The sequence below is a fragment of the Scyliorhinus canicula genome, chromosome 27 (assembly GCF_902713615.1).
Source record: "Scyliorhinus canicula chromosome 27, sScyCan1.1, whole genome shotgun sequence".
In the NCBI taxonomy this organism is placed as follows: domain Eukaryota; kingdom Metazoa; phylum Chordata; class Chondrichthyes; order Carcharhiniformes; family Scyliorhinidae; genus Scyliorhinus; species Scyliorhinus canicula.
Window position 1 is genome coordinate 12,630,442 of NC_052172.1, and position 16,655 is coordinate 12,647,096.

The following is a 16,655-nucleotide window of genomic DNA, read 5'->3' on the forward strand; positions in this document are numbered from 1 at the left end:
GTTGTCCAGGAGTACGTCAGTACCTCCTTCCCTCTTCCTGTCCCTATAATTGATTAGGATAAGTTATTATCAGGGGCACATGTTGCTTTCCATCCTACTAATGCATCGTGGTCAGTCTTTCCCTTGAAGACATTTATTGTCTGACTCTTTATGGCCAGTCGGAAAATCAAGAACATTTGTGGTAAATCACAGGGGTCACATGCAGATTGTGTAAATGACATACTCACAGCCCAAAACGTCATGCATTCTGCTGACCATATACCTGAAGTTAACATCTCTTAGTTAGCCACATTTCCCATCAGGCCATGGTAGTGTCCTTTCTTTGCTTGGCCATTTCCATATGTAAATGGCCACGACACGTGGTGATGGAACCATAGCTGAGAATGTCATTCCTGTAACAGATGACGCCTTCAAAGGCCCTCGCCTGTCATTGCGCTGGAAGATGTCTGGTGCAGAGGCAATTAAAACAGTATCTTCCAAAGGGAGGGATGAACATGGTTAAAAAAAAAAAAATTTGGCGTCACAATGGGGCAGTGGTTAACACTGCAGCCTCACAGCGTTGACGACCTGGATTCGAATCCCGGCCCTGGGTCACGGTCCGCACCTTCTCCCTGTGTTTGAGTGGATGTCACCTACACAACCCAAATTGTGAATTGACCACGCTAAATTGTTCCTTAATTTGAAAAAGAACTGGGTACTTTAAATTTATTAAAAAGAACAGTTTGGACCTTTAAAACCATTGGAAGCTGCCACAGGCCATGTTGGTATCTAACATTGTGAAGACTGAGCTCCTCACGATTTCCTGTTAACATACAAACAAGGAGCAGGAGGAAGACTTTCAGCCCCTCGAGTCTGCTCTGCCATGTAATAAGATCACGGCTGATATGATAACCTCAAATCTCCATCCCCCCCTTTTGCTTACCAAGAATCTATCCACCTCTGCCTTTAAAAACTCAGCTTTCACCCCCTTTGTCAAGAGAGAGTTTCGGATCTCGGTTTTAAGTAGGTGCTCCTGAGTTCTAGATTCTCCCACAAGAGGAAATATCCTCTCCACACGCACCCTCTCCAGACACCTCTGGATCTTTAAGGTTCCAATCAAGTCGCCTCTTACTCTTGTAAACTCCAGCGGATGTAAACTCCAGCGGATACAAGCCTAACCTGTTCAACCTTTCGTCATAAGACAACCCACCCATTCCAGGTGCCAGTCTGTAAACCCTTTCTGAGCCTCTGCCAACGTATTTACATCCTTACTTTAAGTAAGATGACCAATATGTCTACAGAATGTACAGCAGATGCCATGGGTGAATTTCTAAAGGGGAGGCGGGAGGAGAGGGCTTTGGGTGTATATGTACATGGGTCATTGAAGGTGGCAGGACAGTTAATAACTCATGTAATACCCTGGACTTTATTAGAAGAGGAATAGAATACAAAAGCAGGGAGGTTATGTTAAACCTCTGGAAAACACTGGTTCCTGTTCAGCTTTTTAAAATATTCATTCTTGCGACGTTGGTGTCGCTGGGCTGGGCCAGCATTTGTGGGCCATTCCCAATTGCCCTTGAGCTGAGTGGCTTGCTGGGCCATTTCAGTGGGAGGGGCAGTTAAGAGACAACCGCATCGCTGTGTGGGGTCTGGAGTCACGTGTAGGCCAGACCGGGTAAGGACGGCAGATTTCCTTCCCTGAAGGACATGAGTGAACCAGATGGATTTTATGACGATCAGGAATGGTTTCATGGTCATCGTTAGACTTTTAATTCCTGATTTTTTAAAAATTGAATTCAAATTGCACCATCTGCAGTGGTGGGATTCAAAGCCGGGACCCCAGAGCGTTACCCTGCGGCTCTGGATTGGGAGTCCCACTGACAGTACCACACTACATCACCGCCTCTCCTCCATAAAGCCTGCTCCAGCTTCCGAAAGAGCAACCTACCCTATTCCACGGTCCCCCTGGAGTAGGGCATCGGGTTTTGGGTGCCGCAGGTGAGGAGAAAAGGTGATGGTATGAAGAGAATGCAGAAAAGATTGAGAATGGTTCCAGGGAACCTCAGTTAAGATAGTTTGGAGAAGTTGGAACTTTTTCCTTGTGGAAGAGAAGCTTGAGAGGAGGTTTGGTAGAGGTGTTCAAAATCATGAGGGGGTCTGGAGAGAATAAGCGGGGAGATACTGTTCCCATTGGTGGAAGGATCGAGGACCAGAGGACACAGGTTGAAGCAATAGAAACCTGAGGAGAAGCGTTTCTTAGAATTGTAGAATCCCTACAGTTCAGAAGAAGGCTGTTCAGCCCATCGATTCTACACGGGCCCCCTGAAAGAGCACTCTATCTAGCCCCATTCCCCAGTCCTATCCCTGTAACCTCGCTCACCTAATCTTCACACCTTGGACACTTTGGGGCAATTTAGCACGGCCAATCCACCCACCATGCGCAAAGGAAACCGGAGCACCCGGAGGAAATCCACGCAGACACGGGGAGAAAGTGCAAACTCCCGCATAGACAGTTGCCCGAGGTCAGAATCGAATCCTGGTACCTGACGCTGAGAGGCAGCAGTGCTAGCCACTGTGCTACCATGCCGCCCACAGAATTAAGTGATTAGGATCTGAAATTCATGGCCTTAGTGTTGTGGAGGCAAGTTCAGTCGAGACATCCCAAGTGGGAATTGGATCATTATCTGATAAGGAACAATGTTATGATGGGGGTGTAGGTGGGAGCTGTTAGCACAATGTTGTCATTGGACTAATGGTCCAGAGACCCAGGGTAATGCTCTGGGGACCTGGGTTCAAATCCCACCACGGCAGATGGTGAGATTTGAATTCAATTAAAATCTGTTTTTTAAACAAGTCTAACAATGGTCACGAATCCATTGCCGATTGTGGTAAAAACCCTTCTGGTTCACTAATGTCCTTTAGGGAAGGAAATCTGCTGTCCTTACCCTGTCTGGCCTACATGTGACTCCAGACTCCCAGCATTGTGATTGACTCTAAAAATGCCCTCTGAAATGGTCGAGTGAGCTAAGGGATGGGTCACAAATTCTGGCCTTGCCAGTGACACCCGGATCGCATGAAATAATTTTTTTTAAATTCCTGTCTGTTCGATGATAAAACATACTCCTTGCTTCGGGACTCGCCAGCTTCTCTTCTGTTGTCACTTACATACAGGCAGGTTAATTGAAAAGCTTTTCAAACACCTTAAAAACACTCCTCCCAGTCTGCCTCACAGTGATCCTGACCTGTTTCACGCTCCTCCCGGTTATTCCACGTGGAGGTTTACTCTGTGTCTCTAAACATACTGGCCGGGATTCTCTGCTGCCAATCCGCCCGGCTACTGCTGCTGGTGAGGACAGGTAATTTGGCGCTCAGCCAAACCTATTCACTGCGGCAGGACCGGAGGATCCCACTGCTCTAACCGGATGGAGAATCCCACCCACCGTCCCACTTCCTCTGATATCCTACTCAATGTTACACATTTTTGAATTAATCTTTCGTATGTAAACGTATTTATTTGCAATCATTTATTTTGTCCCAGTAAGTCTACTATGGTTATCCATCAATGCGTATGACAGTCTTCTCCCCTCCCCCCTCTCTGTCTCCAGCATGCAGTTCACCAGCAGCAGTTCACGTCCCTGGATGAGAAGCCCCAGTTCCCAGGCGCCTCCGCAGAGTTCGTGGACAGGCTGGAGTTCATTCAGCCCAACGTCATATCTGGTATCCCCATCTATCGGGTAATGGACCGACAAGGGCAGATCATGAACCCGGACGAAGACCCTAAGGTATGCTGTCGCAGTGCACGCCGTGTGGGATCAAAGCTTAATGGCTGCTATTTGGTGCTGTTCAGGGGCAAAAGGGTTTCTCAGTGTACGTTTACTTGGAACTGACCCGTGGGTAGCTGCACCACCTGGCGTTGGCACTGAACTGCATGGGCGGGCAGCATCCATCAAAATTGTTGTGACTTGAGCTGTGAACTGATCTCAGGATTAAGTAAGTTATAATGTCTGTCGGCTTCGGCATTCCTGGGCTGAGGATGGGACCCTGCACCTGATCGCCCAGTGACACCTATTGGAAGAATATGCACGTGCGAAGAGAAGCAGTTTGAGTTGCACCACGATGCCCGCTGTGCTTAAATAGCTGCTCAGTGCAAACTCGCTGCAGGCTCTCGCACGGAAAATGGCCACTTTGGTGAGGTATCAGAGGGTTGGACGCACAGAGGAACCATAACGGAAAGAGGAAAGACAGTCGCGTGGAGATTATTAAGTCATCTCATTCTAGTTCCAATGGTCAGGGTATGGTGCCCTGGCTAGATTCTAATGCCACTGCTTGCATTTGTTCATTCAGATAGTGCAGCTTGCCAGTCTTGCTGGAATATTACTCTACACACTTGAAGCCCCAATTAATGCTTTGAAATGAATGATTTATTGCACTGGGAAATGGCATCTGGCCACTAGATGGCACAAGTGTCTTGGTCTATGGCAAGGGTGGGCAAACTACGGCCCGCGGGCTGCATTTATGCGGCCCTTTTTTTGAAAAAAATTTTTTTTATTATTTTTTTAAGGTTAATGGGGGGGGGGGGCTGTTGGGTTACTTACTGGTATAGGGTGGATACGTTGACTTGAGTAGGGTGATCATTGCTCGGCACAACGTCGAGGGCCGAAGGGCCTGTTCTGTGCTGTACTGTTCTATGTTCTATATGAGGCGCCCAGAATCATAACCGGGCGAAGTAATTATTTTACTTAATATACTATGCGGCCCTTTAAAATTGTGAATTTCTGAATGTGGCCCTTGCACGGAAAAGTTTGCCCACCCCTGGTCTATGGTCTGAGGTCCCCATGGCCAAAATGTCATGGCCACCCTCCCCAATCATTGGATTTGAAAATATTGAATAAAGCGATTTCCCATTTTCCCAGTAGATTTGGCCAAGATCTCCTGGTCAGCATAGTTTGGTTCAAGGGGTAGTTGGGTTGGGGAGTGGGGTGGTTGGGTGAGGAGATGGGGTCGGATCAAGGATTTCGCACATCCAGGCATGGGGTAGTCGGATCAGGGAGTACTCGGGTCGGGTATGGTGATCGGGTTGTAAGGTGGTTGTGATGGGAGACAGTCGGGTCGGGTGAGGGGTATTGATTTGGCGTGTCATAGAATTTACAGTGCAGAGGAAGGCCATTCCGCCCATAGTGTTTGCACTGGCCCTTGGAAAGAGCACCCCACTTAAGCCCACACCACCACCCCATCCCTGTAATCCAGTAACCCCATCCAACCTTTTTGGACACTGAGGGCAATTTAGCATGGCCAATCCACCTGACCTGGACATCTTTGGACTGTGGAAGGAAACTGGAGCACCAGGAGGAAACCCACGCACACACGGGGAGAACGTGCAGACTCCGCACAGTGACCCAAGCCGGGAATCGAACCTGGGACCCTGGAGCTGTGAAGCAACAGTGCTGACGACTGTTGTTTGTGGTGTTCAGTTCAGTTGTGCTGGTTAATCACTAAATTACAGCAGAGTTTAAACCTTGTAACAATTCCAGGTAAGGCCCAAGTGTCTGACTCTGAGTTCAACTGAGAATTTAATGGGGTGTTCCAGACCAAGCATCGGAAGTAAAAATTTCCTGGGCAATTGAAGCATCCGGGCGCACAACACAGAATTAAGACAAGATTTCATTGCCAGGACCCTATCACCACCTGTTGCCAGGCAGAACACGGCCTTTTGGTCAATTCGTTGGCCACCAACCAATGTTGATCCGAGTCCCTCCAATCTCTCAGGTGCCATAAAGTCTGAATTCTGCTGTTTGAAAGCTACCACAGAGTACTATTTTGTAACGTTTGTGTTGCTCACTTCCTCTGCTCGACTTAAAGGAATGTGTACATTGACCATCCATGGATCAAAACTGATAATGGCAAAATAAAAGAAATGGGAGTATAAGGGAATCATCAGGAAGGGACCTTACAATATTGATGTGGGGTGTTGTGCCACAGGTCAGACGATCCCTGCCACAGGTCAGACGATCCCTGATCCCTACACCCAGCCCCAAAAGAAATTTCCAATCTCGGCCTGAGAGAAGTTATTTGTAGAATCATAGAGTTTTACAGCACAGAAGGAGACCATTCGGTCCATTGTGTCTGCACCTAGCCAGTCCCATTCCCCAACCCTGTCTCCGGAGTCCTCTAAATTCATCGCTTTTTAAAAATAAATTTAAAGTGTCCAATTCTTTTTTTTTTCCAATTAAGGGGCAATTTAGCGTGGCCAATCCACCTAACCCTGCACATCTTTGGGTTGTGGGGGTGAAACCCACACAGACCTGGGGCGAATGTGCAAACTCCACACAACAGCGACCCAGGGCCAGGATCGAACCCAAGTCCTCGGCGCTGTGCTAACCACTGCGCCATCGTGCTGCCCTTAAATTCACCATTTTCAAATATATGTCCAGCTCTCTTTTGAAACCTATGGAATTCACCTCCACCATTTTCCCAGGCAGCACATTCCAAATCCCAGCAACTCTGAGTAAAGAACTTTTCCCTCATCTCACTCCTCGCTCTCCTGCTGACCATCTTGAAATTGTGACACATAGTCACTGACTTACCAACAGAATATCCTTCTTTACCTTGTCAAAATTGTTCATAATTTTGAACACTTCAACAATTCACCTCTTAACCTGCTCTGCTCTGAAGAGAACAAGCCCAATTTCTCTTTCTTTGTATATAAAATTCCTTGTATCATTCCAGTAAATCTCCTCTGCACTCTCTCTCGGGCTTTAACATCCTTAAATGATTTCTCCTCATCTCTGTTTTAAATCTGCTACACCTTGTCCTAAAACTATGACCTCTTGTTCTAGATTGCCCACAAGAGGAAACACCCGCTCTACATCTACTTTGTCAATACCTTTTATCATCACCTTCTTTCATCTTGTATACATCAATTAGATCTCCTCTCATTCTTCTAAACTCAAAAGAGGATACTAAACTGCTCAATCTCTCTTCATAAGGCAAACCCCATAATCTCTGGAATCAATCTAGTGACCTCCTCTGAACTGACTCTAATGCAATTACATCTTTCCTCAAATACGGGGACCAAAACTGTACACCGTGCTCCATGTGTGAGTAGGAGGAGACTATTGTATTCATCCAGTCTTTGTCCTTCGCCCCATTTTTGTGTTCATTCAGGGCAGGATTGTGTGCCCCTCTACCGCTGCTAGCGAGGACGGAGAATTTGGCACTCAGCCAGATCGCCCAGTCAGGGTAGCAGGACCGGATAATCCCGCAGCCGTGAACGGATGAAAAGTGTCGCCCCCCCCCCCCCCCCCCCTTCTTTCTCCTGCTCTTTACCTGCAGCCCTGTATAACATGGATTTGTTTTTTTTAATGACTTTGCATTGACACAATGCGTCTTGAAAACATTTTAGTCCCTTAGGCCTAGTTTAGTTGTGTCAGTTTCTAGTGTGGCAACCCCCTTTCCCCCTTGAGGGGTCTGTGAACTCGCAACACTCTAATGTTGCATCAGAGCTTAAATTGCTGTCCTTACTGTTGACCGTTCTGTTCACCAGCTTGTTTTCACTTGTCCCACTTGTTGTTTTTTTTCTCTCTGTTCTTCCTGCAGTTGCCTAAGGACATGGTACTGAAGTTCTATCAGAAAATGACGCTGCTGAATACAATGGACCGCATATTATACGAGTCTCAGCGACAGGTAAGAAATTGAGTGATCGTGAGAGGAGCTGGATATTTACTCTGCCTTTGTCACTGAGGCACTAATGTTTACCTTGAGCAGAATAATCTAGGCTGACTCTGGTGCACTACTGAGGGTAGGCTGCAGTGTTGGAGGTCTCATCTTTGGGATGATCAGTTAAACCGAAGCTCTGTCTACTCTCTCGGCGGGGGGGGGGGGGGTATAACTGGCCCCATAATCCAATCATTTTCAGCCTAACATGGGAGATATCTACTGCCCATACTAGTTCTGGACAAAAGAGCACACAACTTAGCTTGCAGCTACTGGTCTTCCTTCTCTGACTTCTATCTCTCTCCCTCTTCCCCCTCTCTCTTTGTCTCTCTCTCTCTCTCTCCCTCTCACTCACACTCACTCTCACACTCACTCTCACACTCACACTCACACTCACACTCACACTCACACACACACACACACACACACACACAACATCACTCAAACTCTGGTCCTCGGTCTCGAGTTTCTTTCTCTCTCCATCGCACTTTCCCAATCGTACACTTCTCGAACTTTCACCCTCACAGTCTCCCTTTCCCGCATGCACGCCTGCACAAACACTCACTCTTTCTTTCATTCCCTCTCCCACACCAGGACTCCCCCCTCGTTTGCCTCTCCCTACTCCCATGCACACTCTCTTCCTCTTTTCCTCACTCCCACGCACCCACTCTTTCTCCTTTTCTAACTCCCAGGCACATTCGATTTCTCCTTCTCTAACTCCCACGCACACTCTCTTCCTCCCTTTCTAACTCCCACGCACACTTTCTTCCTCCTTTTCTCATTCCCACGCACACTCTCTTCCTCCTTCTCTAACTCTCACGCACACCCTCTTCCTCCTTTTCTAACTCCAGGCACACCCTCTTCCTCCTTTTCTAACTCCCAGGCACACACTCTTCCTCCTTCTCTAACTCACACGCACACTCTTTTTCTCTACCGCACACTTTCTCTAACTCTCACCCTCTCTCTCACAGACACACATTCTTACTTTCTTTCACTCGCACTCACCCTCACTTTCGCCTGTGCTCTTCCTCTTGCTCTCTCCCTATCGCCCTCTCTCGCGCTCTTGCCATTTCCCATCCTCTGAAGCTCTTGCTCTTTTTAAAAATAAATTTAGAGTACCCAATTCATTTCTTTTCCAATTAAGGGGCAATTTAGCATGGCCAATCCACCTAGCCTGCACATCTTTGGGTTGTGGGGGCGAAATCTACACAAACATGGGGAGAGCCGTGACCCAGAGCCGGGATCGAACCTGGGACCTCGGCGCCGTGAGGCAGCTGTGCTATCCACTGTGCCGCCGTGCTGCTTACCCTCTCACTCTGACTACTGTATTGAGCTCTAGATATTTTTCCTCCACATTGCCTTGGGAATACGGATCAGGTTAATTTTATCCTGGCCCTTATCCAATTCACCCCCCGCATCATATCTAATCATACTGACGGCCATGATGCCGTGAGGATACTTTTCTTAACCAACCAGGTGTAATTCCTGCAAACACACTAGCCCTATGTAATGTTTTCCTGCACTCACTATCGTCTTACTTGCCCCTCCATCTCAAAACCTGATGTGACTGTTTGCACAGGCTTCTACATTCCTGCTCTTTTGGTCGACACAAACTGCCTTCAAGATATCAGCTTCTAGTTGCTGCAAGAGTTTGTAAAACACAAGATATTTTTACCATAACCTTTCTGCTTTGGTATCAATTTATATTGTTCCCTAGTTGAACATTTCCTATCTTGCGACACAGCAAATGGCAAATTAATTGAGTTCCTTGTTAATAATCTTACATCCTCGGCCAGCATTTGTCTCTCAACCAAAGCCTAAAAATTGAATGTCTGGTCATTATCTCATTGCTGTTTGTGGGAGGTTGACGTGCACAAAATGGTGGCCCTGTTATCAATATTATTTTTTAAAATATAAATTTAGAATACCCAATTTTTTTTCTCACGAAGGGGCAACTTGGCGCTGGGGTGGTGCAGTGGTTAGCACTGCTGCCTCGCGGCGCCGTGGTCCCAGGTTCAATCCCGGCTCTGGGTCGCTGTCCATGTGGAGTTTGCACATTCTCCCTGTGTTTGCGTGGGTTTCGCCCCCACAACCCAAAGATGTGCAGGGTATGCGGCTTGGCCACACTAAATTGCCGCTTAATTTTTTTTTTTAAATGAAGGGGCAACTTAGCATGGCCAATCCACCTACCCTGCACATCTTTTGGGTTGTGGGGGTGAGACCCAAACAGACACGGGGAAAATGTTCAAACTCCACATGGACAGTGACCCGGGGCTGGGATCAAACCCGGATCCTCGGCGCTGTGAGTCAGCAGTGCTAACCACTGCGCAACCGTGCCACCCAATATTATAATTCAATATTATAACAGTGATTACACGTCAAAGACTAGCACCTTTAACCTTCCTGAGATTTGTTCGGGCCTCTGTATAAATTCAAGACTTTTAGTCGACCATTCAGTGTGACTTGGCCTTGATAATACCTGTCCTGCTACTGGCGATGTGCTCTTCATTGACCCGTGCCACATTTAGACACCTTCCCTGTATTGCAGGGCCGAATATCCTTTTATATGACCAACTATGGCGAAGAGGGCACGCATATTGGCAGTGCTGCTGCGCTGGAACCCAATGACTTGGTGTTTGGGCAGTACAGAGAAGCGGGTAAGTGAAATGCAGCATTTGTAATCTGAGTAACACAGACCGGCAGAACTGATGTGACGTGCTGGCTCCTCGCCCAGCGGGTTCCCACTTGCCATTGGCTCCGGAGGAAGGAACAACATTTGAGGAGCTTGCCAGCAGCTCAGCTCAGTCCTTTAATAAAACACTGGGGAGGCATTGGCTGCCGTGTTGTGTTGCATTCTGTATTGACTTCTTACTGTGCTCACCCCAGTCCAACGCCGGCATCTCCACATCGTGTTGCATTCTAGGCACCGCACTTTAGTGAGGATGTCGAGGCCTTGAAGAGTTACGAGCTTGGTAACAGGGGCCCCCATTCACGAGGGGATGCTAGAGTTGCCCTTTCTTCAAGCAGGGACAGTCAAGGGGAGATTTAATAGAGCCATTCTAGACCACAAAGGATTTTGATAGAATAACTAAAGAGAAAATGTTTTCTCCTGGCAGGGGGATTGATAAGCTGAGGACATGGATTTAAATGAATTGACAAAATAGCCAGAGGAGAGATGGGAATTTTTTTTTTACATCGAGTTGTATTGACCTGGAATGCGCGGATGAGAGAAGGAACTTCAGTACTAACTTTCAAAAGGGAATTGGGAAAAAAATTCAGGACAATGGGGAAAGAGCAGAAAGGTTGAGCCGACTGGATAACTCTTTCAACGGGACCGCACAGGGAGGTGATGGGCCACCTGGCCTCCTCCTACACTGTATGACTGCGTGCCTTCCCCAATCAGACATTTGATGCCCAGTGCTGGTCAGAAGAAGGCCTCCAAGGCCATCCGCTCTGTAGTGCCACAACATAAGGATGACCCAGCAGTCTGTTACAACACCCTGGGCAATTCCAGCCCATTGGACCCAGAGTTGCAACATAATTGAAATTAACAATTAATTCTTGGAAAATACCCAAAGTCGTTGGCCGCCCAATAAGTACAGTCACCCGGTTTGTAAATTTAAACAATTAATTTTTATTAATAACAATAACTAATTAAGTAGGCAGCAAATACAATTGGTTAACTATTATCTAATTCCTAAACCTCCCTCTTTAACTTGCCCCACCCTCGAGACACAAGACAGACAAACACAGAGGGGAAAGAGGAGTGTTAGAAAAAAATAATATAACATCAGAGTAAAAGGATAAAAGTCTCTGTTTCAGATGGACATCTTCCAGTTCGATTCTTTTTAGTCTCTGCCGTCAGTTAGGCGTTCTTGCTTTCAGCCTGTGATGGTTTTCACTGTAGATTCATCGGGATCTCAAGACTTCTCTGCCGATTCAGAAACAGTAAGCAGGAAACATTTTTGGAGAAAGAAAAGAAAGAGAGAAACTCGCTGTCAGCCTCCAGGTGCATTCTGTTTCCTGAGCCCTCATCCCACCTGGCAGGACCCAATCACTGTCTGTTGCCGGGCAGAATACGGTCTTTGGCCAATCCATTGGCCACCAGCCAACCAATCGACCCAAATCCCTCCGATCTCTCGGATGCCAGAAAGTCTTGAGTTCTTCTGTTCCAAAAATCTAAATCTTCATAGCACAGTGTACTACTTTGCAACTTTTGAGTTCCTCACTTCCTCCACCCGACTTGAAGGCGCATGTCCACTAAATATCCATGGATTAAAAATGATGACGGCAGAGTAAAATAAGTGGGAAATAAAGGAATCAACAGGAAGGCTCCTTGCAAAGCTGCTGGCTCAATGGGTGGCAGGGGTAGAGAGTACCCACCCATTGGCTCCATGGGTACTTCACTACAGTACTGTGAGGTTTTTAAGGCCTTTGGATGGAAAGTGTAACCCATAGCCCGCTTGTTTCAATGATTCAGGTGAGTGAAAGATTTCACAGTACGGTTTGAGGAAGAGGAGACAGCTCTCCCAGCTTCCTGGCCAACATTCTAACTTCAGTAAAGACCGCCCAAAACAATAGATTATCTCGTTATTCATCTCCTGTGCTGTTTGTGGTATCTTACTGTGCGCACGTTGACTACCACTGAACAGCAGTGACTGTACTTCAAGGTTATCCACTGGGGTCACTGTGGAGCACCCGTGAGGCGGAGAATGTTGTGGATAGCACGTATAGAGAGGTGGTCAAACCGCAGGCTCAGACTCTGCAGGCAGGAAGGGAATGGGTGACCACCAGGCAGAGCAAGAGAGCTGGGCAGGCAGTGCAGGAACTTCCTGTGGCCATTCCCCAGTAAAACCACTTTGGATACTGTTGAGGGGCATGACCTCTCGGGAAAGCAGCAATAGCCAAATTTGTTGCACCACAGTTGGTTCTGCTGCAGAGGGGAGGAGTAAAACGTGTGGGAATGCGATAGTTATATGGGAGATTCAATTATAAGGGGAATAGATAGGTTTCTGTGGCCACAAACGACACTTCAGAATGGTATGTTGCCTCCCTGGTGCTAGGGTAGGGTCAAACGGTTGCAGGACATTGCAGAGGGGGAAGGTGAATAGCCAGTGGCGGTGACTGGTGTCCTCCGGGGGCTATTTGCTAGAGTGGTTGGGGACGGTTTAAACTAAAATGGCACGGGGATGGGAACCTATGCAAAGACTCAGAGGAGGAGGAAACCAGATCAAAAAACAAAAGATGGAAAGGGGAATAAGGAAAGTGATAGGCAGAGAAACCAAGGGCCAGATTCAAACAGGGCCATAGTGAAAAATATTGAGAGCGAGACAAATAATGTTAAAAAGACCAGCTTAAAGGCTTTGTGCCTTAACGTGTGGAGCATTCGCAACAAAGCGGATGAACTAAGCGTTTATTTCATGAACGGGTATGATATAATCGGGATTATGGAGACATGGCTGCAGGGTGACCAGGGATGGGAACTGAATGTCCAGGGTTATTCAGTATTTAGGAAGGACAGCCAAAAAGGAAAAGGCGGTGCAGTGGCAGTGCTGGTTAAAGAGGAAATCAATGCAATGATGAGGAAGGATATTAGCTCTGACAATGTGGAATCCATGATGTGGAAATGTTGTTGTAACCTGGTGCTGGAAGACTTCTTAATGTGGAATCTGTATGGGTAGAGCTGAGAAACACCAAGGGTGTTGTATATAGACCCCCCAAGCTGCAGTGGTGATGCTGGGAATGGCATTAAACAGGAAAGTAGTGGTGTTAGCGATAAAGGATCATCTGTAATTATGGGTGATTTTAATCTGCATATATGGATTGGGCAAATCAAATCAGCCACAGTACTGTAGGCGAGGAATTCCTGGAGTGTGTACAGGATAGTTTTCTGGACCAGTATGTTAAGGAACCAACTAGAGAGCAGGCCACTGTACAATGAGAACGGAATGATTGGTAATCTACTTGTATGAGACCCCTTGATGTTGAGTGACCATAATATGATTTTTTATCAAGATGGAGAGTGATGTAGTTGATTCTGAGACTAGGGTCCTTAATAAATCTTAATAAAGAAAACTATAATGATATGAGGTGCAAGTTGGCTATGATAGATTAGGAAATGTTACTTAAAAGGGATGTCAATGGATAGGCAATGGGAGCGCATGCGGAAACTGCAACAATTGTTCATTCCTATCTGGCACAAAAGTAAAACTGGAACGATGGCCAATCCATGGCTTACATGGGATTTTAGAGATAGTATTCGATCCAAGGAAGCATACAAATTGGCCAAGCAAAACAACAGGTCTGAGGATTGGGAGCAGTTTAGAATTCAGCAAAGGACGACCAAGGGATTGATTAAGAAGGGAAAATAGAGAACGGGAGTAAGCTTGCAAGGAACATAAACACTGACTGTACAAGTTTGCATAGGTACGTGCAGAGAAAAAGATTGGTGAAGACAAATGTAGGTCCCTTACAGTCAGAAACAGGGGAATCTATAATAGGGAACAAGGAAATAACTGAGCAACTAAATACATACTCCACAAATGAAGACACAAATCAGATACCAGAAATGTTGGGGAGCGCAGGGTTTAGTGAGAGGGAAGACCTGAAGGAGATCAATATTAGTAGAGAAATAGTGTTGGGGAAATAGATGGGGTTGAAGACGGATAAATCCCCAGGGCTTGATTATCTGCATCCCAGAGTATTTAAGGCAGTGGCTCTAGAAATAGTGGCTGCATTGGTGGTCATCTTCCAGGACTCTGGAACAGTCCCTGCAGATTGGAGGGTGGCTAATGTAACTCCTCTATTTAAAAAGGGAGGTAGAGAGAAGGCAGGTAATTATAGACCAGTAAGCTTGATGTCAGTGGTGGGGAAAATTCTAGAATCCATTATTATCCATTTTATAGCAGAGCACTTGTAAAATAGTTACTGGATCGGACAGTCAGCATGGATTTATGATGGGGAAATCACGCGTGACAATTCTTCGGGGATGTAATTAGTAGAGTTGACGAGGGGGAGCAAGTGGATGTGGTGTATTTGGACTTTCCGAAGGCTTTTGACTAAGTCCCGTATAAGAGGTTAGCGTGTAAAGTTAAAACACATGGAATTGGGGGTAGTGAATTGAGATGAATAGAAAACTGGTTGGCAGATAGGAAACAAAGAGTAGGAATTAACAGGTCTTTTTCAAATGTAATGGTGACTAGTGAGGTACCACAGGGATCGGTGCTAGAACTCCAGCCATTCACAATATATATATATTACTGATTTAGATGAGGGAACAAAATTGAATATTTCAAAATTTGCAGATGACAGCAAGTTGTGTGGGAGGGTGAGCTGTGAGGAGGATGCAGAGATCCTTCAGTGTTATTTGGACAATTTGAGTGAGTGGGCAACTGAATGGCAGATGCAGTATAATTTGGAGAAATGTGAGGTTATCCACTTTGGTAGCAAAAACGAGAAGACAAACAATTATCTGAATGGCCATAAATTAGGAAAGGGAATGTGCAACGAGACCGGAGTGTCCTCGTACACCAGTCGCTAAAGATAAGCGTGCAGGTACAGCAGGCGGTAAAGAAGGCAAATGGTATTTTGGCCTTCATAGCGAGAGGATTCGAGTACAGGAGCAGGGGTGTCTTGCTGCAATTATACAGGGCCTTGGTGTGGCCGCACCTGGAATATTGTGGGCAGTTTTGGTCTCCTTATCTGAGGAAGGATGTTCTTGCTCTCGGGGGAGTGCAGCGAAGGTTTAGGACTGATGTACGAGAAGTGATTGAGTCGGTTAGGATTGTATTCGCTGTAGTTCAGAGGAATGAGGGGGTCTCATAGAAACCTATAAAATTCTGGCAGGACTGGACAGGGTGGATGCAGGAAGGATGTTCCCGATGGTGGGAGTGTCCAGAACCAGGGGTCACAGTCTGAGGATACGGGGTGGACCATTTAGGACAGAGATGAGGAGAAACATCTTCACCCAGAGAGTGGTGAGCCTGTGGAATTTGTTACCACAGGAAGTAGTTGAGGCTAAAACATTGCATGTTTTCAAGAAGTTAGATACAGCACTTGGGCGAAGAGGATGGGGGCAAAGTGGGATTAGGCTATTGAGTAGTATGATCAGCCATGATCACAATGAATGGCAGAGCAGGCTTGAAGGGCTGAATGGCCTCCTCCTCCTATCTTCTATGTTTCTACTACAAGCAGCACTCCGTGGCATCCTGGAGAGATGCATAACTGCCAGTTGTCTTTCTCTAACCTACGGCTACTTTGCCTCCTCCCTAGGTGTCTTAATGTACAGAGGCTTCCCCCTGGAGCTCTTCATGGCACAGTGCTATGCCAGTGCCAGAGACGTGGGTAAGGGACGCCAAATGCCCGTTCACTACGGCAGCAGGGATCTTCATTTTGTCACAATCTCATCTCCCTTGGCAACACAAATGCCCCAGGGTAAGAATTTGCATTCTAAGCATGTGTTAACATCATTCTCTCTTACCCCTCGTTTACGCCCCCCCCGCTCCCTCGGTGGCGCTCCACCTCCTCCTTCCCCTCGGCGGCAGCCCTCACCCTCCCTCGCCTGGGCGGCACTCTCCCTCCCCCTTTTTATGCCCTCCCCCCTTTTACACCAGGTGCAGTGCCCCCATTCCATTCCAGGCACCGTACCTCAATTGCCCCACAGTTTATCCTCTCCCTGGTACAGTGCCTCTTCCCCTAGGTATTGTGCTCCTCCCCGAGATATCAATTACCCTCATCCAGCCCAGTATTAGTTTGTTGGTGAGCACGACGCTCTGTTTTTGGAGTGCCACCTGTTCTCCAGTGGGCGGCACAGTGGTTAGCACTGCTGCCTCACTGCCAGGTACCCGGGTTCGATTCCAGCCTCGGGTGACTGTCTGTGTGGAGTTTGCACGTTCTCCCCGTGTCAGCGTGGGTTTCCTCCGGTTTCTTCCCGCAGTCCAAAGATGTGCCGATTAGGTGGATTG

The 16,655-nt window shown here is 47.0% G+C and overlaps 1 protein-coding gene across 1 annotated transcript in view; it reads left to right on the plus strand.

Moving 5' to 3' along the window:
• bckdha (branched chain keto acid dehydrogenase E1 subunit alpha) overlaps positions 1–16,655 on the plus strand; it is a 64,631-nt gene that overhangs the window by 18,534 nt on the left and 29,442 nt on the right. Inside the window, exons 2-5 of the mRNA XM_038786220.1 lie at positions 3,585–3,761; positions 7,576–7,662; positions 10,241–10,349; positions 15,964–16,125. Coding sequence (XP_038642148.1) covers positions 3,585–3,761; positions 7,576–7,662; positions 10,241–10,349; positions 15,964–16,125 — 535 coding nt within the window. The remainder of the gene's footprint in view (positions 1–3,584; positions 3,762–7,575; positions 7,663–10,240; positions 10,350–15,963; positions 16,126–16,655) is intronic.